Source organism: Eutrigla gurnardus, assembly GCF_963514095.1.
Source record: "Eutrigla gurnardus genome assembly, chromosome: 6".
Taxonomy (NCBI): Eukaryota; Metazoa; Chordata; class Actinopteri; order Perciformes; family Triglidae; genus Eutrigla; species Eutrigla gurnardus.
In genome coordinates, this window is record NC_139920.1 from 19,149,485 (window position 1) to 19,176,757 (window position 27,273).

At 42.9% G+C, this 27,273-nt stretch overlaps 1 protein-coding gene across 1 annotated transcript; it reads right to left on the bottom strand.

The window, feature by feature from the left end:
- Nucleotides 1–378: 378 nt before the first annotated feature.
- On the bottom strand, nt 379–26,234 carry grin3bb (glutamate receptor, ionotropic, N-methyl-D-aspartate 3Bb; the record flags this gene model as incomplete). Its single annotated transcript, XM_084011046.1, has 9 exons — nt 25,731–26,234; nt 12,585–13,231; nt 9,784–10,876; nt 6,953–7,098; nt 5,673–5,788; nt 3,180–3,331; nt 2,341–2,505; nt 1,345–1,412; nt 379–1,096 (listed from the first exon to the last, which is right to left on the bottom strand). Exons 1-9 carry the CDS (start codon nt 26,184–26,186, stop codon nt 379–381), a joined length of 3,561 nt encoding a protein of 1,186 aa, XP_083867172.1. The 5' UTR covers nt 26,187–26,234.
- Nucleotides 26,235–27,273: the final 1,039 nt, after the last annotated feature.

The following is a 27,273-nucleotide window of genomic DNA, read 5'->3' on the forward strand; positions in this document are numbered from 1 at the left end:
CAATAATTACTTTATGGATTATTATTATTATAGATTCATATTGTTTTTTGATCATCAGCTCACTAAGGGTTCAAGATACATAAATTATCTTTTTTAGTTGGAACTATGAGTGATTACAGATTAAGGAGAGCCTGTCAATGTATGGAGTCTGTCAGATAATGTGGAACATAAACAAGAAACGAAAGATCTTATTGCCTTAGAAGTCTTCTAATATTTGAATCACTGTGACGTGACGACACATTTATTTCTACGTCTGAATTAAGGACCTCCATGTGGACACATTGTCTCATCTGAGAGAGTACAAATAAGATATTTCCACTTCCACCAGTTTAAAATGACCACCCTGAGCAGATAGTCATGTAACCTGTACAGAGAGCATCACCTCCTCTGATTGGTCAGTCTGCTGTGGAGGGGCCGGACTTTTGACAGGACTTTGTGAGGCGGTCCAGTCATGGTCGTCACACACTTTGTGTTGGCAGGGAAGAGCGTAACCGGGGTGATGGTGGGTGGAGCTCCTGTTGTTGTTGTGGTATTTGGAGACTGATTGTTGGTCTCTGGGGCAACAGGTTTGACCAGAGTGGACTGGATCTCGGCCCTCCTGGCCAGAGCTGTCCTCAGCTTCTCCCTCATCTGATCGATCTGCTCCTGCAGCTCCTGCAACTCGCCAGGCTGCTCCGCTGCTGGGGCTGGAGCCACTGCTGCAGGGGGAGGGACTACAGCGTCAGGGGGAAGCACAGAGTTTTTGGGTTGGGCAGGGGAGCAAGCAGAAGAGGAAGATGAAGAGGGTAGGGAGAGAACCAGACTGGCAAGGGAAACAGGTCCTCCATTCTCACACAGTCTGCTGACGGGCACTGCCTTCGACTTGGCTGCTCCCTGCCCTTCAGATTTGGCCCCATCTCCCTTGGCGTCAGAAGTGGCGAGACGAGCGAGCAGGCGCCGAGTGTTGAGGGTCTCAAGGTTGAAGTGGACTCGTTTGAAGTCTCTGGCATCCTTAGCAGCAGTGTCCTTACTGGCCTCATTATTCCACTTGGCCGAGGCTCCGGGGGGCGGCGGCTCCGGGGGGCCGGAGGGAGGCTGAGGTTTCTGCAGGTTACAGCTGAACAGAAACAGAAACACAAAGGTCTGCTAACAGTTCATTCTTCACCTTGGAAACACTAGTTCAAAAGATAAAGAACTTTGTGATGCAGTCAAAACCTCCAGTACAAATATATCTCAATTTGAGATTATTTTGTTGACTGCCTTCAAAGTTTCATGCTGGATGGTGACATGGTCACCTAACTGCACAAATAAACTAAATGAACACACTTATCTATTTTGAATAAATGTTGACAGCATCAGACAAACCTTTTCTCTTTCTCAGCTCGCTGCCTCTTCACATCTTCATACGTCATGTTCAGAGCTCGATGGATTTTCTGTCAAACACACAGACACGTCTGATCAGATTTAATCCTCTGAACAGGAATGACCGTAAAACGAACAGAAACAAAAATTACTCCCTATAACTATTTAGAACCTCTTCAACACTTCAATACCTCTGCACCTCCATAGAACCCTTTAAAACCTATTTGAATATCTAAACACTTCAGTTGCACATCTTTAGAACCTTTTAAGAACTCTTCAACATCTCAACAATGAATGTGGCCCTCATTAGAACTTCTAGAAACATTTAAACTTCCTCTACATGTCACTAGAGACCTTTAGAACCTCTACACAACCTCAAAACGTCCTTAAGCAGAACCCTTTAGAACATCAGCACCTACCTGCACCTCATTTGAACCAGTTAGAACATATTCAACATGTCAACATTGCCTCTGCACATCATTAGAACAATTTACAATCTCTTCAAACACATTCACACTTTCTCTGCATGTCTTTAGAACTATTTCAAACTGTTCAACACCTGAGCGATTCTTGGTGAGGTCCAGAAGATGTAAACACTTACTCTGCGCATCATCAAACTTGATAATATCTTCAGCATCTCAGTCCTTTACCTGCAACTCCTGAGAACCCTTTAGAACATCTTCAACACTTTCTGTGCACCTCATTAGAACCCTTTAGCACCTCTTCAATACCTTAATACTTCTTCTGTATCACCCTAGCATCCTTTAGAACTTCTTCAAATATGTCAACACTTCAGTTCCACATCTTTAGAATCTCTTCAATACCTCACCATTTAGTTATTACCTTATTAGAACCCTTTAGAACCTCTTCAATACCTCACCATTTATTTATTATCTTATTAGAACCCTAAAACCTCAAAACAGTTATGTCCTCAGTCAATTGCTCAGTTACTACAAACATGAGTCTGTAGTGAACACACTCAAACACTCTGAGTCCCACCTGTGAGGTGTGCAGCCAGTATTTGAGGTTCTGTCGGCGGCGGATGTGGGGCAGGATGAGTTGGTAGAAACCGTGTTCACCTGCCAACGTCAGCAACGCTCCACCCACTCCAACGCACAACAACATGAAGAGTCCTGAAAAGTGACTGATTCCCATCTGAAGAGTCTGAAAAAGAAGGAGAGACAGAAACAGAGTAAAATAAGTACAGTTGTGTTCAAAATAACAGCAGTCCAACATCACTAACCAGATCAATTATATTTACAAAGATACAAAGAAATCAGCTGACCTCCTTGCTGCCATGGTCCTGTTGGACGTTTACTGCTAGTATTATTAGGACGGCAGACTATTGATCTATTGATTAAACACTAGGCAATCCATACTGTGCCCGAGTACATTTGAGCCCCAAAGTCCACTTTGAGTGACTAGTGTGAGTGCACCATACCAAGCTCAAGCACAATCCACTTACTCGCCCATGGCACGGTTGGAAGAGGTTAGCTTTGGCACAGTACAGTTGCTCATGGCACAAGCACGGGTACACAACATGGACATGCTAGTCCAATTCATTATTGCTCAGTTCTCCACTCAGATCTCGGCCAACGCTATCAAGCTGTTCCTTGATGAAAAATCCCGTTGATGACTGTGCTAGACACATGCATTCTGGGTCGGGCTTGGGCATGCTTCAGACTTGTGGTGTTAGCGGTACCGGAGCAGACGCTCCGTCCTTTACAAAATATGCTCATTTAATTCTTCAATAAGACAGAAACCCTGTGACAGTAATGATAAACGCAGTGTTGATGCTCATTGTTTATCATTGTTAAAATGTGTTGTATGACACTGACCTCTGTGACGGCGAACACTCGGTTCCCACAAGGAACAACTTTGTACCATTTGTCATGAAGGAGATCCATGTAGCCTTCAGATTTATATCTGCTGATGAACTCGGAGACGTTGGAGGTAAGAGGAGAGTTCTGAGGGAGACCAATACCGTAACCTGGAGAACAAACAATAAACAACAAAAACAGACCGATACCGTAGCCTGGAGAAAACACGACAAAAAACAGACAGATGCCATAGCCTGGAGAACAAACAACCAACTGGTACCATAGCCTGGAGAACAAACAACAAATAACAGACAGATACCGTAGCCTGGAGAACAAACAACGAACAACAAAAAAACAGACCGATACCGTAGCCTGGAGAACAAATAACAGACTGAGAGCATAACCTGGAAAACAAACTACAAACAATAAACAACAAAAAATAGACTGATACTGTAACCTGGAGAACAAACTACAAACAATCAACAACAAAAAGCAGAATGATACCGTAACCTGACCAACAAAAGACAGACCAATACGAAACAATTAAATACAATTTTATTTATAGTGTCATACCATAACAAAAGTTATCGTAGGACACTTACACATTGAGCAGGACTAGAACAGGATCATGATTTTCAGAGTCGATACATTTTCAAAGTCCCAACATCACCCAGGAGCAAGCATTACAACACCACCTAGTGGAGATAAAACAAAATGTCTTAACAGACTTTAAAGCAGAAATCTTGAGCAGGCCAGGCACTTGGGTTCCATCTGCATTTGGTGTTGGTAGAAGTGTAATAGTAGTAGTATTAACTACTATTAGTAGTTAATACTACTACTATTAACAGTAGTAGTAGCAGTAGTTGCTTCCATCATCAGGCCAGTCAGCAGTCGACATCGGTCAGGGCCTCGTGGACACTCCTGGACTAGAAAGCACAACCAGACTCCCGGGAGTAATGCTGGGAGGAGTCGAACAGTAGCGATGACGATTTTAATCAATAACTTTAATCAAGGTATTTTGAAAACTTTAGGAACTACAAGTAACCCTTCGTTCTGAGAGTGTAGTGCTCCAGCAGGACAGTAGGGTTTAATGAGCTTTTTAAGATATGATGGTGCCTGATTATTAACAGCCTTGTAAGTGAGAAGGATTTTAAATTCTATTCTGGATTTCACTGGGTGCCAGTTCAGAGAAACTAATACAGGAGAAATGTGATCCCTTCTTCTAGTTTTAGTTGGAACATGTGCTGCAGCATTCTGGACCAGCTGGAGAGATTTAAAGGATTTAAGGGAATAACTAATTGCAATAATCCAGCCTTGAGGTAACAAATGCATGGACTTGTTTTTCTGCATTTTGAGACAACATTGACCTGATTTTATTAATGTTAAGCAGGTGAAAAATGGCCGTCCTTGTAGTTTGTTTAAGATGCGAGTTAAAGGACAGATCCTGGTCAAAGAAAACTCCAAAGTTTCTTATGGTAGTATTTGGGCAATGGCAATCTGATCAATACTATATCTTTAGACAACCAGTTTCGGAGGAGTTTGGGCCCAAGTACAATAACTTAAACAAAGTAATTGCTTGCCACTGTCACACTGTACTGCTTGCTCCTAGGTGATGTTGGGACTCTCCTGCACGATGTGTAAAGTGTCCTGAGATAACTTTTGTGAAATGGCACTATAAATAAAATTGAATTGAATCAAGGTGGGATTTCTTGTGAAATCCTTACTGTACATTGCTGCTAAATGCCCTAAATGTATATATAAATGTGAAGAAGAGGGAGGCCAGTGGTTTGCAAACCACAGGCCGCCATAGAACCCCCCCAAAACCCATGGATGGAGTGGCATTCATGAAGAGGTTTGGTGGATCAGTAGAGTGCACCAGCTAAGAGTCTTAGAATGGAAGGAGCCTGTGGACAGAAGGAGTTACTAGAGAGAAGGATTCTCCAGACAGAAATGTTGTCTGGACATAAGGAGGCCCTGGATTAAAGGAGCCTCTGAACAGAAGGAGTCTCTGGAAGAAGAAGTTACTGAACAGGAGTCTCTGAACAAAAGGAATCTCAGGACAGAAGGAGTCTTAGGAAAGAAAGGGTGTCAGGACAGAAGGAGTTTCTGAACAGAAAGAGTCTCTGGACCAAAAGAGGCTCCGAACAGAAGGAGCCTCTGGACAGAAGGAGGACTCTGGACATGGTTTGCTCTGCTTGAGGATTTTGACCCAGGTCACAAACATTCATGGAAAGCTGATTTAGACGGATCGTAGCTATCAGACAAAAAATAAAGCAGACTCTCTGTGCAGCAGGGAGTATAGTTAATCTTTAAACTGAGCATCCTCTCATATAATTGGACAAGAAACAATTGAAGATGAAACATGTTTAAAAAAACTGAGAGGAAGTGAACATGAAACACTAAAAGGTATGTTGGGATTCTGAACTTGTGAGGACAAAACACATTAACATCGCAACGAAATGTGCTCACAAAGACAGGAGTACATGGACACAAACACACACTCCGTCTCACCTTCAATGGCAAACGGCTTCCCAACAGTCGCAAGTTTACAGTCTGCGTCGATGGAAACTTCATAATCCAGCAGAGCTTTGTCCATGATGAAGGCATCGAGGTGAGGAGGATCTATCCTTCAACACAGAGAAACATAGTTACTATGGCAACCACAGACAACAACTACAGAGAGACATGGTTACTACAACAAACAGAGACATTAACTACTGTCCTGTAACACAGAGACACAGTTACTATGGCAACTACAGATAGCAACCACTGTCCTTCAACACAAAACAACACTGTTAATACAACAATCAGAGACAGCAACTACAGAGAGACATGGTCACCATGGCAACTGGATACAGAAACTATAGAGAGACACGTCTACTAACAATAACCACAGACTGTAACTGTTGTTCATTAACACAGAGTGGCATGGTTACCATGACAACCAGAGACATCAACTACTGTCATTCAACACAAAGAGACAGAGGTACTACAGCAACTAGAGACAGCAACTACAGAGACACAGTTACTATGGCAACTAGAGACAGAAACTTCAGAGAGACAGTTACTATGGCAACCACTGACAGCAACTCCAGAGAGACTCAGTTACTACAGTAACAAGAGACAGCAACTACTGTCTTTCAACACAGAGAGACATGATTACTGTGGCAACCAGAGACCAGCAACTACAGAGAGAGACACAGTTACTATGGCAACCAGAGACCAGCAACTACAGAGAGCTACAGTTACTATGGCAACCAGAGACCAGCAACTACAGAGATACACAGTTACTATGGCACCTAGAGACAGCAATTCTTGGGCTCTCTCTTGTTATCTCCAGTTCTCTCTTGTTCTCGTCTGTTCTCATTTATTCTTGTCTGTTCTCTCTTGTTCTCTCTTATTCTCTTCTGTTCTATCTGGTTCTCTCTGTTTCTCTCATTCTCCCTGGTTCTCTATTTTCCTCTCTGGTTATCTCTTTTCCCCCTGATTCTCTTTTATTGTCTCTTGTTATCTCCAGTTCTATTTTGTTCTCATCTGCTCTCAATGGTCATCTCTGCTTCTTTATTGTTCTATCTGGATATCTCAATTTTTATTTTTTTCTGTCCTGTTCTCTCTTGTTCTTTGTTCTCACCTATTTCCATCTGTTGTCTCTTGTTCTCTGTCATTCTTGTCTGTTCTCTCTTTTTCTCTTTTATTCTCTCTTTTTCTTTGTGGTTCTATCTTATTATCTCATGTTATCTCTTTTTCCATATTGTTGTTTTGTTTTCTCTGGTTCTTTCTTAATCTCTTACTTGAGAGTGGCGACTCCTTCAGGCGTTGTTGGTTCGTTGAAGCGTCTCATGTACTCATGCATCTCTGGGAAACTCTTCTTCATGTAATCCTCAGCGCTGCTTTCTCTCACTGTACCGAACCGAAAACCCTGCGACGGGTGATGAAGCTGAAATAGCAATGAAGAAGAAAAAGAAATAGTTACTTACATGTATATAAGACATTATGTACATGGAGAACATTCAGACAACAATGAAACAACAACCAGACAACGTCTCAGTGTTTGCTGGGAACCTTCAGTCTCTTGACATTAAAAATAAAAAGATAATCACCCTCTGCTGCCTCAGCTCCCAGCAGCCCCGGTTATATAAACACTCATAGACGTGTTTCATGCTTCAATCGGCCACTGAATTAAAAGTGTAATTAGAACATAGCAGGTTATCCAAAGAACAAATTCAGTCTGTAATTATTTCACGACAGGAAGCAGAACGTGAAAGAATAATGAGTCGAAGCTGATGTCAGTATCGTTATGATTTCCGTTTCCAAGCTGAATAATTAGATGCTGACCTCTTTCTCCTTGTTTCATGTCAGTTCTGAATAAATATTTAACCAGCTTATCATCAGAGAGAAAACAACCTGATTTAACTAGATAGAGGTGAAGCTGCAGCATCAGTGTTTGAAGTTTCACAGTGAATCAAACATGAAACAAAGAAAACTCTTTAGATTGTAAAGGTAATCATATGCAAGAGTCACTACCAGTCACGGTCAGGCAGAATGAAGGTAGTTTTATAATCGCCAGAGGACATATTTGACTTAGCAAAGCCTATGTCACATGTTATTGATTAGCTCCATGTGAGCACAGCATTATTTTAAAGAACAATCAGGTTTCAGACTAATACAGACCTCTATTAGACACAACAGTTGATATTTTCTGAGATTATATCCCAAAATAATTCAGATTGCAGGTGAAGACATAGCTTCTCAATGTCCTCACTCCTTTGCTGCAATGTTAACGAGAGAGGAGGATTCGGACTTTACTCACAAAGGATGCAACACAACTCTTGGTCCAAGCACTGATCATCTAACCACCTTGACTACTGCAACTCTCTCCTGGCTGGACTCCTGGCCTCTGCGACTAAACCATTGCAGCGTATCGAGAACGCTGCAGCACGCCTTGTCTGCAATCTACCCAAATTCTCCCATGTGACCCCCCTCCTCCATGACCTCCACTGGCTCCCTGTTGCAGCACGCATCCAATTCAAGACCATGGTACTGGCCTTCAAGGCCATCAATGGAACGGCACCCATCTACCTTCAAACACTGGTCAAACCACACGCCCTGACGCGAGCACTTCGCTCCTCTTCTTCAGCTGGCCGGCTGGTATCCTCTAACTGCCCAACCGAACCTAACTAAACTGCACACTAGTCTTCAGGGGCTACTGACGGCGGGTATTTACGCACTGTAAACCAGTAGAATGGCAAAGCGAACAGCAAGCTGGCAACTCTTCCAAGACTCCGGAGTGCTCCAGAGACAACTGCTCCAACCCCTTTCACCCCACACTACAGTCAAAAGCCCACGAATCCCAAAGGGGAAACGCGCTATTCCTACAGAGGAACTCAACAGAGGCCAGCATGTGCGCGTTTCATGGTCAAAACTTACCTTCCGTGGACCCGTTGCTGTCTACCAAACTCTACAGGCAAATGATGACTATCTCCCTTCTGAGCATCATTCCCACAGACCCCCCAGAAAATACTTAAATCTCCCACTTAACTACGCGAGGATCTACAAAAAAGCGCAAAAACCAGAATCCCCGACCATGACGTCACTATCCACTCCGTGCTGGTGGAAAGCCGCAAACTTAACAAAGCGCTTTGCTGACTTTACTCCTAGTTTAGACGAGCCCCCAATTTGTTATGGTCGGCTCTTGGACCACAACAAATATAGAAGCCTCACGCAGTTTGGAGCAGTAAAAGTATATTTATTTAACAAAACAAGGTTAAACTATACCAAAAAATGTGCTTTTAACAAAAACTCTACATAACAAAATTAATGTCACACAGGACCGCTTAACCTGTGTGACCTAGGAGGGCAACATGTTATCCGGGCCACCCAGGGACACAGACTGGCACAGCTTATGAAGGAGTGGATTGATGGCAGCTGCCGTCAATCCCCAATCAGCCGGTCTCTCCCAACGCCAGACCTGTAAGAGAAAAATAACCCTGCATGGGGCCGTAACATATCACCATCGCTGAAATCAAAGAAATGTCGCTCAGCAAAGTCCAGACTCTTCTCTGTTCTGGCGCCTCAGTGGTGGAACGAACTCCCGACCAATGTCAGGACAGCAGAGTCACTTGCCATCTTCCGAAAAAAAGCTCAAGACTCACCTGTTCAGACTTCACCTAGACTCTGCATAGCGTGACCCACTAACAACACCTCCCAAAAAAATAGCACTTCTATGTTCTTACCTATAGCACTTTGATCAAAGCACTGTTGTACTTAAGGTATACTTGCTGAACAGCTACTACTTTACTTAGACGAGGACCTAACACTTGTTTCTATTTTTTAGCTCTCACTTTATCGGCAAGGATATGTTGTGGTTTCCTTCTTTTGACAAATGTACTTATTGTAAGTCGCTTTGGACAAAAGCGTCTGCGTCTGGTTTTGATGACGACGCATTTCTAGGAAAGCATCTTAGTGGGATCGGGTTCTTACAGTTCAGTAACTGCATTGACCTGTACAACTTGGGCTTCTCACAGATTTGGTTTCTATGAAATGACAATTTGGTCCTACTCAGACCACATGGAGAACAGACACATGTGGAGTCAAAAGAAGCTTTAAAAAGGACTTGTCTCACCTTGGTGTCGTGGATTCCTGACACCTCCTCGAAGGTCTTCTCCCCCACCATGACAGCGGCAAGGTTGGCTGTGTAGCTGGACAACACCAGCAGGCAGAAGATGGCCCACAGGTTCATCAGAAAGCGACCCGTCCAACACTTTGGCGTCTTGGAGGAGACGGTGCGTCCAAACAGGATGGCGTAGCACAGGTTAAGAGCAGACGAGTACGAGAACACCCTCACTCTGTTACGCCCGTGAGGCGTCATGCCGTATGGACTCTTCCACTCATACAGCGTGAGGAAGAGCGCCGTAATATGCAGCGCCAGGAAGATGCCCACCCACATGGACCAGTGCAGGGGCCACATAAAGGCTCCGATGGGGGCCGCGGTGTCCTTACTGCGCACTAGGATGCCCAGGCTGGTGGAGAAGAAGGGCGAGGTGAAGTCAATCACTCGCATCCGAGCAGAGTTTATACTGAAGGAGGTGACGGCCATGTCTGCCAGTCCGTTCAGAAGATCTCCCACCAGCCCAGTCCAGCGCCCCCCCTTCCAGGCTCCGTACTTCCCATCCCCAACGATGTAAAGGTCAAACTCGAAGCCCAGGTCCTCTGCTAACTTCTCCAGCAAATCGATGCAGTATCCGTAACAACACTTGCTGTGCTCCGGAGGCAGGAAGCTGCTGTTTCCCCCTGCCACCTCCTTGAAGGATCTCTCTAGAATTTCTGAATTGTTGGTGCCGGCATCCAGGCAGTACTGACCAGCGGGGCAGCTGCCTTCATTATCCACATCGCGCGTGAATACGAAGGGATGTTCCACCAGAGTCACTACTCGGACCCGACTCCCCGCCACTGGCATCCCTGGCCTCCAGCGGCCTCTGGTCCTCCCACCCATCCCCTCTGTCCTGTGGCGAGGTTTGGGTTCCAGCCAGACTGCCTGGTCCTCCACCTTCAGCTGACCTCTCTCCCAGCTGCCCACCGTCACCCAGGTGGGCTGACCAAGCGCATCCCTTCGCAGGCTCCAGATGTGGAAACGCTGAGAGGTGAGGATCTGAGACCAGTTCTGGTGGACTTGGACTGGACCTGTGAGACCGGAAAACGTTGTTTTAGACAGGAAGCTGCAGAGAGAAGGAAAAAAAAGCAGAATCAGAATCAGATGTCACTGACTCGACCATCTGTTATAGATAACAAGATCATATTTGAAAAGTGAATCCAGAATAGGAATACATTACACTTAACAACTCTTCTAAATTCAGAAACTGATTGTTTTGAAATCTGATGATCCTTAGTGGTTTTATTTAAAGGGATACGTCACCCATTTGCATTGAGCTTTGTATCGTTAGAAACCATAGTATTTTTGAATGGTCGGGCATCATTCTCTCATTTTCCCCAGAGACCGGAGATCTCCGTATTTCTATTGTGAAAAGGAGCCTCCGCTGAAGTAAGTATCACCATTATGTGTCATTAGAGGCTGCTTTGGTTAGAGGGGGTAAGACTACAACACTAGTTCCTCATGTCTTCAACCCGCTTATAGGGGGCAGGACCTACTGAGGCTACAGACCTATTACAGATCAGTGGTGGGACCCCACTTCCAGAAACTAAAAGCAACATCCACCATCTTGATCAGATCAGCAGGAATGGCCTGCAGAGCTGTCCATTGTGGGAGTTGTTGTCTTCCATACACATGCGCCAAAAAGTCACTGTCTGCCTTTTCTCAGTCAAGAAGGCACCAAATTTTAAATGTATTTTACATTTTGACTACATATATGACCAACTTTCAATACAGATTCATGTTTCCACAGGTGAAGTATTCCTTTAAGTGCAAGTGAAAGGACCAAAGATCACATAACAAAAACCAGACACTGAGGTGAACCTGAGATTTGATCTTCTGATGAACTCTTCACGTTCAGATGTCTGTGAACTGATTTCATATTAACACTCTGGATTCTGTTTTTCCTCACACTCACTTCTTTTGTTCTTTTGTTCTACTAGAGTTGATAACCATCCTCTGAGGTTTTTTATCTCTCAGTCTCAGTGTAATTTCATTGACTGTGAATGTGTTTGATCTTTCACAGTCCCTAAACTTCATTGCAGTGTTTCTTGCAGCTCATTGCATTGTTGCTTGCAGCACAATGAAATGATTACTGCAGCTGTATCGTCAAATAATAATCAAACTGTTATGATCCGAATAACATTATTATTATTATTATTATTATTATTATTATTATTATTAATAATAATAATAACAACAATAGTGGTAACAAAGCTCTTCTTTAAGCCAAGACACACTAACACTAGAAACAGAAGGTTAAAATCAACATTTCTAGAAAAAATGGTTCCAGCGCAGACTTCGACTAAACCTTTTAAGTTAATTCTTCTATATTGGGGGGCAGACACTATTTCACATGTCCATCCATCCATTGTCTACCGCTTATCCTGTATTCATTGTCGCGGGGGGGCTGGAGCCGATCCCAGCTATCACTGGGCGAAGGCAGGGTACACCCTGGGCTAGTACTATTTCACATGTAAATAAAACATTTGGTGTTTGAATTTGATTCGTTTTGTTTCTGTGACAAGTTATTCATGTGAAAATTTGACTGATAAAATCTGCTTTTAAAGGCTTATTATTAATCTGCTGATATTAATCTGTTTGTTATTAATCTGCTGATATGAATCTGCTGATTATTAATCTGGTGTTTATTAACCTGGTGATATCAATCTGATGATTATTTTTGTGTTGGTTATTAATCTGCGACTTGTGTTGAGACACATGGAGGTTATTGAATCCCTGCAGTCTAACAGTGATCATTACTAAAAGTTTCTTACCTGGAAAGGTACCGTCCGGACGAGGGCATCTGGTGATTACTGGGTTTGTTGTAGCAGTTCACCATGTTCTGGATCAGAGCCAGGTCTGGTCTCACTACGGTTGCTGCGGCAACGGCCCTGGTGACCAGCTGCAGGGCATCTCTGACATAGAAGTCGAGTGGTTTCCTCTCGACCTCTCCATAGGCCAACAAGCCGAGAGGCAGCCCGATGGCATGCAGTGCGTCGGGGCTGAGGGGCTGGCCCAGCAACCAGTGCACCATGGGTAAAGTGAGGCCCAGGTCCTGAGCGCTGCGCAGCACCGCTGCCGCACACTGCGGGTCGGCTCCGAACAGCAGCACTGACGCCGGCAAGGGCTGGTTCTGTCGGAAGTGTCGGGACAGGAAGTCATGGATCTGAGTGTCGTCATGTGCTGACTGTGTCAGGTTCAGGAGGGCACGCACGTGCCAGACAACACCGCTCCCACCATCCCATAATGCACCGCTCCAACTCCCACTGTCCAGGAGCCGCAAGAGACCCCGAGTCTCCTCCCAGCCTCGACAGAGAACCACGGTACCCTCCCTCCAACCGGATCGCTGCAGAACAGTCAGCAACAGGTTGGACAGACCGGACTCTGGAACCCCCATCGCCATCTGCAGGTGGAACCGGTTCTACAGAGGACCAGGAGGTAGAACCAGAATTGAACCAGGAAAGGAACCAGAAGGGTGAACATGTCAGAGTGGTTCAGAGGTCAAACAAAACAAAACAGATAAATCCTAGATAATTATCCTGTCTGATGTCTCGAGAACAAATCTGGTTTTGGAGAGTAGCATCCCATAAACCAACAGAGAAGCAAACAGAACCATCAGAGAGTCAATGAATCAAAGAACCATCATAGAGCCAACAGGGAACCAATGAAGAACCTCGTAAAAACTTCAGAGAACTAACAGAGGACTAATGGAGAACTAGCAGCAAACGGAGATCCATCAAATAACAATTTGAGTAACATCAAGGAACCATCAGGATTTGTAGAGCGCTTTTCTTCCCTTTTCGACTGCACAAAGCTCATTACACTCCATATAGTCATCCATTCACATACACTGATGGCAGGGGAGCCGCCTGCACATCAGGATCTAATCTAACTCATTCATACACTGATAACACAGGGTTCAGTATCTTACCCAAGGACACATGCGCATGCAGTTTGTAGGAGCAGTGGATCGAAGCACCGACACACAGTGGTCACTAGTTTTAATATGTGCAGCAGAATTATTGTTAATAAGCAGAATTAACTTATTTTCTTGTTATTATAACGCTGTTTATGGTTGAATGTCATTAAATTGAATGAACGTGTTTTAGGTTCATCTGCGTCTCCAAAACGTGTGCTCAGTGTTTATTAATGCCATGGCTTTAATAAACAACAATAGGACAAGTCAATGACATCCCAAAACAAATAGAACGAACAAATAATGTGGTACATACTGAGATAAATGATATGGAAAACAACCAAACTGGTCCGTCTGATACCTAAGTCTTTGTTTGGATCCAGGAAATCCAGAGAAAACTGTATTTATTAAGCCAAACTAGAACTTGGACTAAAAGAGAGAGGGTTAGAGTCTCAGTCTGACGGCTTTATGTCGATCACACAATTAAAAACATTCAAGGTCATTCAGATTTTAACTACAACCTTCAAATCTCTGAAGAAATAAAATTACACAACAGACTAAATATTAGAAGTACAAGGAATGAATAAATACATCAAAGTAGTACAGAAACACAATGGAGTGTCCTGATATGAAAGGAAGTCCTGGTGAAGTCATCATCAGCTTCAGGCTGAACATCAAGTTTTAATATTTATCAAGTCCACTAAGACAACAAACAAGTGAAAACAGAACAGACAGTGAAATGTTCTTGTTAAGATAAAACTTTCAAGTCTGAGGGAAAAAAACATGTTGAGCTTTATTATAGATCTTTTCTTTCTCACTGATTAACTGACTCATTGTTTCACTTTAAACGTTTGACTCACTCTGCTGAAGGAGAAAGAAATATTTTCTGGTTTCATGATGTTGAACCAGGTCATATATGACCTTGGTTTCGTCCTGGTCATTCTAACCAGAAATGAGTCGATTCTCTGAACTTTGGCTTCACAGCAGCGTTCCTCCCCATCGACCAACCATCAACCAAACTACACCTGACACACCTATAACAGGCTGCAGGTGCAGGAAATAAAAGTCTGATTACAGTCTACAGCCTCTCCTCCTCTCTGGCTGCAGAATAAGAAATAGATCTGTTTCAGTCTGATTCTGCCAGACCAGGAGGTCAGATACCTTGAAAGAGTTTAGGTCTCAACCGTTTCATCACAAGAGCATCTGCAGCTCTTCAACATGGACGAAACTGATGACAACAGTCTGTCCTCCCAAAGACAGCATCAGATGCTTAATTTACATTTTAACCAACAAGAACTGATGATGATGATGATGATGATGATCTGTGATATCTGTGATGCATTAAATAAAATGTTGCTTTTGTATTTTTCTGCAGATTGAAGCAGAAATTGTTTAAAAAAAATGAAAACCAGCTGACTCTGCGTTACTGTTTCTGCTCAACACAGTTATTAATACAACCTGCCTCCAGGTCCAGTCTGTCCCACAGCATCATGGGAAACATAAGGAATCACTGACTGAGGCACAACTTATGTTTAAGATGTACAACATGACAAAAAATAAAATATAAACTCACTTATAATAACAACCACAGTTCCTCAACATTTAGGTTGTCAGACCTCACAAACACTAATAAACAACTATCTAACACTATAGAGGACCAGCAGACCTGAGATCAGCCAGCTGAGACCAGCAGAGCCCCAGTAGACCTAGGACCAGTTAACCTGAGACCAGCAGTGAGACCATGAAAGCATTCAATAATAAAAATAAAGCATTTTGTCATATCAGTGAAAAGTTAACCAGCTTCAATACTTTAAACATTTACTGTCCGAGTCGTTCAAACTAAACATGATTTCGAGACCTTCAGAGACTTTAGAGTTTATACTAAAGAACAAGCAGCAGCGGAAACACGTTCCAGACAAATTGAGCTAAGATGAGATTAACTGACTGGAAAACTAAAATGAGTGTGGGACGTTCAGGAAGTAAAATGAGTGTGGGGTGTTCAGGAAGTAAAATGAGTGTGGGGTGTTCAGGAAGTAAAATGAATGTGGGGTGTTCAGGAAGTAAAATGAGTGTGGGGTGTTCAGGAAGTAAAATGAGTGTGTGGTGTTCAGGAAGTAAAATGAGTGTGGGGTGTTCAGGAAGTAAAATGAGTGTGGGGTGTTGAGGAAGTAAAATGAATGTGGGGTGTTCAGGAAGTAAAATGAGTGTGGGGTGTTCAGGAAGTAAAATGAGTGTGTGGTGTTCAGGAAGTAAAATGAGTGTGGGGTGTTCAGGAAGTAAAATGAGTGTGGGGTGTTGAGGAAGTAAAATGAGTGCGGGGTGTTGAGGAAGTAAAATGAGTGTGGGGTGTTGAGGAAGTAAAATGAGTGCGGGGTGTTCAGGAAGTAAAATGAGTGTGGGGTGTTCAGGAAGTAAAATGAGTGTGTGGTGTTCAGGAAGTAAAATGAGTGTGGGGTGTTCAGGAAGTAAAATGAGTGTGGGGTGTTGAGGAAGTAAAATGAGTGCGGGGTGTTGAGGAAGTAAAATGAGTGTGGGGTGTTGAGGAAGTAAAATGAGTGCGGGGTGTTCAGGAAGTAAAATGAGTGTGGGGTGTTCAGGAAGTAAAATGAGTGCGGGGTGTTCAGGAAGTAAAATGAGTGTGGGGTGTTCAGGAAGTAAAATGAGTGTGGGGTGTTGAGGAAGTAAAATGAGTGTGGGGCATTCTGGAAGTAAAATGAGTGCTGGCCAGCTTGTCACCATCGTCTGTCGATCCATACTCAGTAGAGTTTAGCACCACTGGATTTGTCTGCAAACAGCACTTCCAGATTGCTGCCTGATAGTAGCCCGTTGAACATGCATGAAGAGACAGTTTCTACATGGGGCAGCTGGCTTGTTTCAAACCCTCCCTTTTTGGCACAGAAGAGCTATTAGTGCAGTGACTACATCCAGGGGATCAAACGGGGGTCTCACGTCATCGCTGGATTTCCAAATATAATAGGAGCGGTAGACTCCACACAGTGATAAAAACAGTCACACCACACATTTAATAATGTCAACGGAAAGGGGTTTCATTCCATCAATGTACTACTACAACTACTACTACTAATCATAATAATAATAACACACCTGTCTAGGTGTACCCTGCCTTCGTCCAATGACATCTGCTCCCCCCCCCCCCCCCCCCCCCCCCTCCTGCGAGAGGATAAGCGGTGGTTTAGAACATGTCTGGTGTGCATATGACCAGCGTGCACGTTTGATAAATCCAGATTTTTTTGTACTTACGCACATTCTAAAGTTTATTTGTAAAACAAAATTTAGGAACTTTTCTACGCACTGTTAATAAATGAGGGCCCTGGTCTGCTCAAGATTTCTGCCTAAAAGTCTGTTAAGGCAATATTTTCTTGCCACTAGGTGACACTGTAACGCTTGCTCCTGGTGATGTTGGGAATTTTAAGATTCATTGACTCTGAAAACCATGAGCTGTTCTAGTCGTGCTGTATGTGGAAAGTGGCCTGAGATAACTTCTATTGTGTTTGTTGTGACACGATAAATATCATTGAATTGAATTGAAAAGTCCCCAAGTGTGCTGCTAGTTTGCTGATATGCATGCAATGCAGCAAATGCAAGCTCAAAAGCAATTGTCACCACTGTAAGGTAGTGTAGTGTGATGACTGTGAAAGTTGTGTTGACAGATTAATCACCTTCACAAACTGCAAAAGTTGGTGACTTATAAACTATGATTGTGTTAATGTATTTTTATACCTTCATTCAGCTTCAAGAAAGGAAGATCCAAGTTTCAGTTCAGAGTAAAAGCTTCATGATGGATTTAGAAGAGGTAACTTGGCTCTGAGGTTTATGCTGCTGAGCCAGAAATGTTAAAGGACTCAGTGTTCAATTAATTTTGAGGACTTTGGTTACAGTACACTGCAGTAAGTACCCAGATAAAAAAAACTCATGTCAGATCATCTGACAACATCTGATACAGCTTTCTGATGGTGGAATTATGTCCTCATTTTTCAGTTTCCCTGCTTTGAGTTTGAGGTTTAGAAGTGGGAAGAAACTGCTGCATTTGGAACAAAAACAGGGTGATGTGATTGTCTTGGTTAGGTATTTAGTTTGTCTCCAGGTTGTCTTGGTAAGGTCTTTAGTTTGTCTCCAGATTGTCTTGGTTAGGTATTTAGTTTGTCTCCAGACTGTCTTGGTTAGGTATTTAGTTTGTCTCCAGATTATCTTTGTTAGGTTTCAGTTTGTCTTCAGATTGTCTTGGTTAGGTCTTTAGGTTGTATCCATATTGTCTTGGTTAGGTCTTTTGTTTGTCTCCAGATTGTCTTGGTTTGGTATTTAGTTTGTCTCCAGACTGTCTTGGTTAGGTATTTAGTTTTTCTCCAGATTGTTTTGGTTAGGTCTTTAGTTTGTCTCCAGATTGTCTTGGTTAGGTATTTAGTGTGTCTCCAGATTGTCTTGGCAAGGTACAGTTTGTCTTCTGGTTGTCTTGGCTAGGTCTTTAGTTTGTCTCCAGATTGTCTTGACTAGGTCTTTAATTTGTCTCCAGATTATCTTTGTTAGGTTTCAGTTTGTCTTCAGATTGTCTTGGTTAGGTCTTTAGGTTGTATCCATATTGTCTTGGTTAGGTCTTTAGTTTGTCTCCACATTGTCATGGCTAGGTCTTTACTTTGTCTTCACATCTGTCTGTAGAGGCATGGCTAAGTCCAAGGTTCATCTCACTAAAAGCTCAGCAGTCTCTGATTAAAGAGGACAGACAGATCAATGAGTCCTGATGGCTCTGAGCCAACCACATAAAGAAAAAATTACATCAGCAGCTGTTTACATCCAACATTTAGGTAATCACTACTACAGGCAATCACATGGCTCAGAGCCAGTTGGACCCACCACTGGTCCTCAGCTGATCCCTGCCCACCAGGTCCAGAACTGTCTAACACAGACTCAGACCACTTAAGGATCTGGACTCACCGCTTCAATAACATGATGGTGTCACAGTTGTTTATGGTGTAAAATTAAACTTAATGTGATTCAGGTTCTTCAGGTCAAGACATTTTAAGCCCCGCCCATCTGCTGATGTCACCATGGTGATCTATGACAGAGGACAGGTCAAAAGTCAGCTGATGTTGTTTACTGTTGTTTTGATTATATGAATTGAAGGTCAGAGTCATTACAGCACTGATGCATGCTGGGTAAATACAGCAACCTGCCAGTTTCACAAAATATTGAGGGGTGACCAACAGCAGTATTTGTCACACACACACACACACACACACACACACACACACACACACACACACACACACACACACACACACACAGATAGACAAACACACTATAATTATTATTATTAATAATAAGAACTAGGCCAGCATAGTCAGCAGGACCCGGATCCATCCTAGTGGGGATGCGTGTTGATGAATTCTGATTAATGTCCACAACTATCTGTGTCTCGTATGACAGCATGACTGTTTGTGTTGTTCATGTTCTTTATGTCATCACACCGTTGATCTCGTTGACGTTGACAATAAACAGGAAGGAAACCTGTTTGGGGTTTATAGTGGGTTTGAAGCATGAAAATTTGCAAAATGAAACAGGCCATGAAACCACAGATGAACTACAATCCTTCATCGATGCGATCTCCTTGGGGAGAATCAGTTATCCAAAGTGATTAATAGAGGAAGGACATGGGTCGGTTTGCCGTTAACGTCATCACGTAGCATTTTACAAAGACTCTTAAGGTGGAGCTTCTTACGCGTCGATCGATAAATCTAGCTTCCATTAATGACTTTGTGTGATGTTGCTTGACAACTTATGTGAGAAAGTTGTGTTAGATTTTGAAACAGAAGTAATTTTGACAAACTTGGTAATCTACATGCACTTTTCTTCTGTTTTTAAAAATCAATGAAGTGATTTATTTACAGTCCTTGAGTGAGAAGTTCAAAAGCTGTAGCATTCCTCTGCAGCCACTGTTCAACAACTAAACTACATATTTAGGATGAGACGACTAAACTATATAGGTAGGTTGAGACAACTTAACTACATAATTAGGTTGAGATGACTAAACTACATAGTTAGGTTGAGACAACTAAACTACATGGTATGCTGAGACAACTAAACTGCAGTTAGGTTGAGAGGAGTAAACTACATATTTAGATTTAATCTAAAACTTCATATTTTTGATTAAAATCACTATAAAATTGAACATAAACTCAACGAAACCTGACAAGACACTAACAACAATCAGTCTCCTGTTAGAAGTCCTGTTTTTTTTACCCATCCAGACCTCCGTCTCTACGTGGACATCAGATACATCGACCAACAAACAAATCCACCACAAAATTTCCTGGGAAATGGAATTTACAATATAGTTTAGTTGTGAGGGAAGGTAATATTTAGGGTACCAGCCTGGACTAGAGACCACATTCCCGTTCCCCCTTAGCATAGACACATGTCTCAGTTATATGTTGGTCATTAAGGAGCTGCACTTTATTCATGGACAATCTTCTGCCTTGAGAAAGATTCACATTCAGTTAACATTTACATCGATCGCCAACAGCTGTCACACAGACACACACAGACACACAGACACACACGCACAATGCCCTATAGATACACATCAGGAAAACCACTGGACCACAAATGTCATTTACTGCTTCCTGGCAAAAACGTCAGTTTTCATCTGAGGAACTAAAATTAGAACGAATGACGCTGAAATGCTGATTCATGTTTTTATTACAAGCTGCTTAGATTATTGCAACTTTTTACTGGACATTAACTACTCACATAACTATCAACATTTAACATATCACGTAACTATCAATATTTAACATCTCACGTAACTATCAATACTAACTCATCTAACTATCAACACTAACAACTCACATAACTATCAACACAAACAACATTAAGCTGCAATGTTTCTTTCTAAATCTCGTACAGGACCAATGAAGGAACCCATACAGGTCTCAGAGTCCCTGAGGCCCAAAGCCCTCCACCAGGATCTGTCTTCATTTGGTTGAGTTTAAACCTGTATGTCCTCACGAGTCCATCAGAGACATTAGAAGCGACAACACAGACAGGAAGAGAGACGGCAGGATAATCCTCCTCTGATCAAAGAAGAAATAAATGTTTGTGAAGGTTTTCATCCAGCAGCTCAGAGTCACTGGATTTATTTCACAGTGAAACAACAACAGGAGAAACTGTCAACATGACACCAAAAAAAACAGTGAACAACTCACAGCAGCACAGCACTCTGAGAAATAACATCATATATAATAACATCATCATCATATATAATAACATCAAATATAATATCATCATATATAACATAATAGCATCATATATAATAGCATCATACATAATAGCATCATATATAATAGCATCATATATAATAGCATCATAAATAATAACATCATATGTAATAGCATCATATATATTAACATCATATGTAATAGCATCATATTATATATAATAAAATCATATAATAGCCCCAGTAAAGATATAAAACCGTTTCCACTGTTTAGGCTTTAACATAACCCTCTCAGTTAGTTTCAAGGTCAAGGTCATCAAACACATCAAGTTATTCATATCATGTGGTTTCCTTCAGGAACCAACACACATGATGTAAAAACACATGAAAGCGCATGAAAACTGTGTATTACTTTGCTTTTATCTGTCTAACTGTTGATCAGACTCTGATCAGGTTACTTAACAATATCGGCATTATGTGAATGAAGTTAAACAATTCATCTGACATCTAACAAATGTTTGTTTTATGTTGATTTGTTTTATTTTTTAGAGCAGGTGGAGGAAACGACTTTGGGATCAAGTGACGTTTGTTGTTGTTTTTTTTGTTGTTTTTCAGTTCGTAATAAATAAGTGAGTCTCACCCGGAAACTCCTTCAGGTTTTATACCATAAATATTCGTATTTGTTTTATCTGTTGGAAATGTTTCCCACTGACTTTTGAGAGTCTGAAGGCACCTCAGGGCTGTGTGTGTGTGTGTGTGTGTGTGTGTGTGTGTGTGTGTGTGTGTGTGTGTGTGTGTGTGTGTGTGTGTGTGTGTGTCAATTTGATTGAAGCAGAACTTGTGTTAATGAACGTGAACTGAATGCATTAAAGCTGGTAGCGCTCATTTGTCCATCAGGACATGAACACATCGTGGCTACGTGGCGGTCCAGTGTGTGTGTGTGTGTGTGTCTGTGTGTGTGTGTGTGTGTGTGAGAGATCACTCTGATACGTTATCAGCCGTCTGTTAATCAGCCTGCAGAGACTCGACCATCAGCAGCTAATTATCAGCTTGTTAAGTCTCTTAACGAGGGAGGCTTAATGAGATTCTGGACTCACCAGACATTCACTTAAACGTCAGGTTTCTGCTTTACTGATAGAAGGTCAAAGTTGAAGATGTTTTACTTTTTACTTCAGTTCAGTTTGGTGGATGATGTAACCAGACAGCTGTGACTCATACTCTTATGCTAACATGAAGATCAGATGATCAATACTTGTTAATTGATCCAACAGCAGAGACATTGACAGGGATCAATACTACTACTACTGTTAATACTACTACTACTACTACTACTACTGTTAATACTACAACTACTGTTATATATATACACACACACACACGCACCTCTAGCTTCGGGATCTGAACGGGATCTGAACCCTTTGATCAGTGTTTCCTGGCAGCTCATTGGCCCGTGCATAGATCAGAGCTGAAGTATTTTTAGTTTGGATGTCTCAGACAGGTGTTTGTGTTTAAATCTCAGCTGTGAAATAAAACCAGCCAGACCTGCTGAGGTCAAACAAAAAGACACAGGTGATGCATGATGGGAAACTAATCCGTGCTGCTCGTCTTCAGGAGGATTAAAAGATTCAGTTATTTCACCATCAGGCTGAATTTAACAGCAGCTCGGCATCCATATGATTCAAAAATAATCATTATAAACATGATCATCCCTGAGAAACCATGTGAGAAGCTCTGCTGTTGTTAGACACCAGGGGGCAGCAGGGGGTTGTTGCACCAAACCTAATAAGGGATTAAGCCGGGATTTCCCTTCATCCCGGCTGAAGTTATCTGTGATCCAGTAGCATGAAAGCATGTTTAATATTTTATGGAATAAGTTACCATGGAGATTTATCCTGTGGAGCTAGCCTGATAGTCCCAGCAGGCATGGGGGTCATTGGGGGGTCGTGCCCACCCACCTGTGCCCCCTCGTGCCCTTAATGAGCACATTTCCCCCCCCCCCCCCCAAAGTCAAACCAGGGTGCTATTGCACAAAAGCAGAATCTAGATATCCAGGATAAATGACTAGACTGGGTTGAACATATCCAGCTCGAGCAGTCTGGTTTAACTAGCTCCACAAAAACCAGACCAGGATGAACAGCTAAGGATAATCCTTCCACAACTAGACCACTTTGACAGGTACGGTGGATGAGGAGGAACATTCAAGGTGAACTCACACTGTACAGCAGCGCCCCCAGTGGTTTATCAATACATTACACCAGAATAAGAGGGAGTGAGGGGGGCTCACAGTCTGGTTATCAGGCCGCCGGTTTTAAACTGATAAACCTTTACTAAACAACATGAACAGCTGAACACAATTAGAACTGTTACCATGACGAACACATGTAAAGTTTAATAATTTAACAATTAATGTATGAATATAGGCTGAATGAATGTAAAATAATGGTCACCGTTTTTAAATAATGGCAGCAGGCTATAGGGCTGTTGGAATGAACTTCAGGAATCGAAAATAATTCTAATAGTAAACAAATCACTATTATTCGACTGCTGAAATTAGTATTCAATTTTAAAAAAAAAAAATTTTAAACGTCTTTTTTTTTTAACGTTAGCAAATCTCGCCCTCCTCGCCTTGGCCTACCTGCATAAACGGATGCTCTTGACACATGAATTCTGATGAACAATGAAGTTTTCTGAATCACAATCTCACTATCAGAAACTGCCTACAGCGGCCCATCATGGAGATAACACGTGGAGATAACCGGGCAGCACTCGGTGAAATGAAACAAAGATATCGACGGACCTCTACAAGCGATGACGTCATCTAGCTAGCTTTCCCGCGTCTCCATCGGTTTATTCATCTGGAACGAGACCAACAGCAGGATGTACGTGAGAAAGTGAAAGTAGAGCTGACGGTGAGACGAGGGGGGCGTAGCCATGGCAACGGGGACACAGCGTCCCCAGGAGAACGACGGTTGTTTTACTTTCTTAATTATTACTTATCTAGAAAGCTGTCAGCTGTTGGTTACTGTCAACATATGTATTGGTAATGTTTTTTGGAACGCCCTCTAGTGGACAGGAGGTAAAACAACCACATTGACAATAATGGCATTGGCCATGTATACCCTGTGTAGTGTAATTAATATTAATAATAGGCTGAATTTGAGCATTAAATATTTGAATATAATTTAAATATTGAAAAAAAAAATTAATGAAATTTGAATAGTATTATAGAGTAGCCAGCTCTAGCAGGCTACTTCCTGAATGCTACATGTAACAAGCAATGGAATTACTGGAATGAACACGTTGATTTCCCAGCAAGAGACTGAGATCCAGGATCAGATTAATAGATCCTGGATCTGAGCCTGGTCTGGAGCAGGCTAGCTCCACAAGATAAATCTCCATGGTAACTTATTCCATAACAACATGTTTTCATACCGGATCACGGATAACTTCAGCAGGATGAAGGGAAATCCCGACTTAATCCCTTATTAGGTTTGGGGTAGCAGCCCTCTGATCAGTTCAACTTCATCATCTCAGTCTGACTCCAGGTCAGTTAAACTTCATCATCTCAGTCTGACTCCAGGTCAGTTAAAAGTCATAATCAGTCTGACTCCAGGTCAGTTAAACTTCATCATCTCAGTCTGACTCCAGGTAAGTTAAAATTCATCATCAGTCTGACTCCAGGTCAGTTAAACTTCATCATCTCAGTCTGACTCCAGGTAAGTTAAACTTCATCATCAGTCTGACTCCAGGTCAGTTAAACTTCATCATCTCAGTCTGACTCCAGGTCAGTTAAACTTCATCATCAGTCTGACTCCAGGTCAGTTAAACTTCATCATCTCAGTCTGACTCCAGGTCAGTTAAACTTCATCATCAGTCTGACTCCAGGTCAGTTAAACTTCATCATCAGTCTGACTCCAGGTCAGTTAAAAGTCATAATCAGTCTGACTCCAGGTCAGTTAACAGGATCAATGGAGGCGAAAGCAGGACAAGAACCAACTTCCTGTCTGGTTCTTCTCTAGTTCTGGTTCTGCTAGTGTCCAGTCACTACCTGCAGCCCAATCAGGTTCACAGGTAGTCCAGCTCCTCCAGGATCCACAACACACCGTGAGGTCACCATGAAGGTTTGCTGTGTCTCCCAGCACAGGCTGAAGAGTCTGTATGAGGATCAGGAGGAGGACCAGGTGACCGGCCATTAGACCAGGAGAGATGGATAGGACTGTAGGGCATCAACCCAGCACCAGGCCCATGTGCTCATTTGTGGAGGAGGACCAGGAGGAGGACTGCCACAGTCCTACAACACGTTTTTTAGCATTATGTTAATTTGTATTTCTTATATGAATATACAGTATTATGTATTATATAATTTCAATGACGATACAAGGTTTCCATCTGACTGTGACCTATATTGAGTTATATTATTATTATTATTATTATTATTATCATTATTATTTGTTATCATTATTATTATTATTATTATTATTATTATTATTATTATTATTATTATTATTATTATTATTATTATATTGTTGGTTACAGCTCGAATAAAACACAAACAGACAAACAACAAACAAACAAACGTCATCTGGCTCCGCTGTCAAAATCACAAAGCACAGCTCAGAAACCTCCAGACATCAAACAGGTCAAGGTCAGACCGGATCACACACAACTAGAGACCAGAGATACACACAGGACAGACACGGTTCAACCGGAGCCGCGCGGCACGCCGGGAGCGCACGCGCTTCCCCGAGTCCAGGTGAGGGTTCCGAGTCTTACCTGCGTGCGGAGCGGCTCTCCGTGCTCAATGACGCTGATGAACGGGATCTCCAGGACCGAGGCTAGGAAGTCCACCTGTAGCAGCTCGTCGCTGCTCTGCGGGAAGGCGAGGACGGCGGACACTCCCTGCACCACCACGCCCTGACACACGCACCGGTACAGGGACTCCGGGTCCGCGGCGGCCGGCTGCCGGGAAACCAGCTCCAGACTCAAGTTGTACGGCAGAAAGTTCTCCCGGTCCTGGTTCATCGTGGTCGACGCGCGGCTCAGCGCCGCTTGGACCTGGACGCGAGCCGCCCGCTGCGCCGGCAGCAGCGCACCGACCCGGACCGTGTGTCCGATCTGAGCCAGGAGGTGGCACGGCTGAGGGTGGAGGAGGCACGGCGGCACCAGGAGCAGCTGCAGAAGGAGCCAGGATCGGAGAGTCCAGGACCAGGACGAGGACGGTACAGACATCCTGCCGCGCTCTCAGCATCGCTCTGCTGCTCCTACGGCGACTCCTGCTGCTCCTCCGCCAAAACAGACAGGATGCCAGAGGAGGAGGGGGGGCTGCTCCTCCTGATGCTGAGAGGAGGAGGGGCTGCTGCTCCTCCTGATGCTGAGAGGATGAAGGAAGGGGGACTACTGGACGTAAAATGAGGAGGAGGTGAGGAGGAGTAGAAGGCGATGAGGAGGAGTTGAAGGAGGAGAGGAGGAGTAGAAGGCAATGAAGAGGAGGAGAAGAAGGTGAGGAGGAGTAGAAGGCGATGAGGAGAAGGTGAGGAGGAGTAGAAGGCGATGAGGAGGAGGAGGAGGAGTAGAAGGCGATGAGGAGGAGGAGGAGGAGGAGGAGGAGGAGTAGAAGGCGATGAGGAGGAGGAGAAGGAGGTGAGGAGTAGTAGAAGGCAATGAGGAGGAGGTGAGGAGTAGTAGACGGCGATGAGGAGGAGGAGGAGGAGGAAGTGAGGAGGAGTAGAAGGCGATGTGGAGGAGGAAAAGGAGGTGAGGAGGAAGAGAAGGCGATGAGGAGGAGAAGGAGGTGAGGAGGAGAAGAAGGTGAGGAGGAGGAGAAGGAGGTGAGGAGGAGGAGGAGGAGGAGGAGGAGAAGGAGGTGAGGAGGAGGAGAAGGTGATGAGGAGGAGAAGGAGGATGTGAAATGAGGAGGTGGGCGTAGGAAACAGTTGAATATTTTTAATAAAGGTTATTCAAGGTTAAAAAGTGAAAGTCTTCATGAAAACATCAATAAACGTTTATTACATAAATTAAATAATTAAATCAATTTTAAATCCAGACACCAGATGTGATACTAATATCAAGATAATAAATACAATATATAATATATGTGATATACAGTTCAGTTTACATACCCTGGCAGAGGTTGGGAAATAGTTGCCATTTGTTGGCAATTCCGTTTCCATTTTATTGATGGATAGTGGTCATGTTATTGTATTATTATTATTATTATTATTATTATTATTATTATTATTATCATCACATATTTGTGTGTGCCCTTTTTAAATCGTTACGATAACAGAAATCACCCAAATGTCCCTGATCAAAAGTT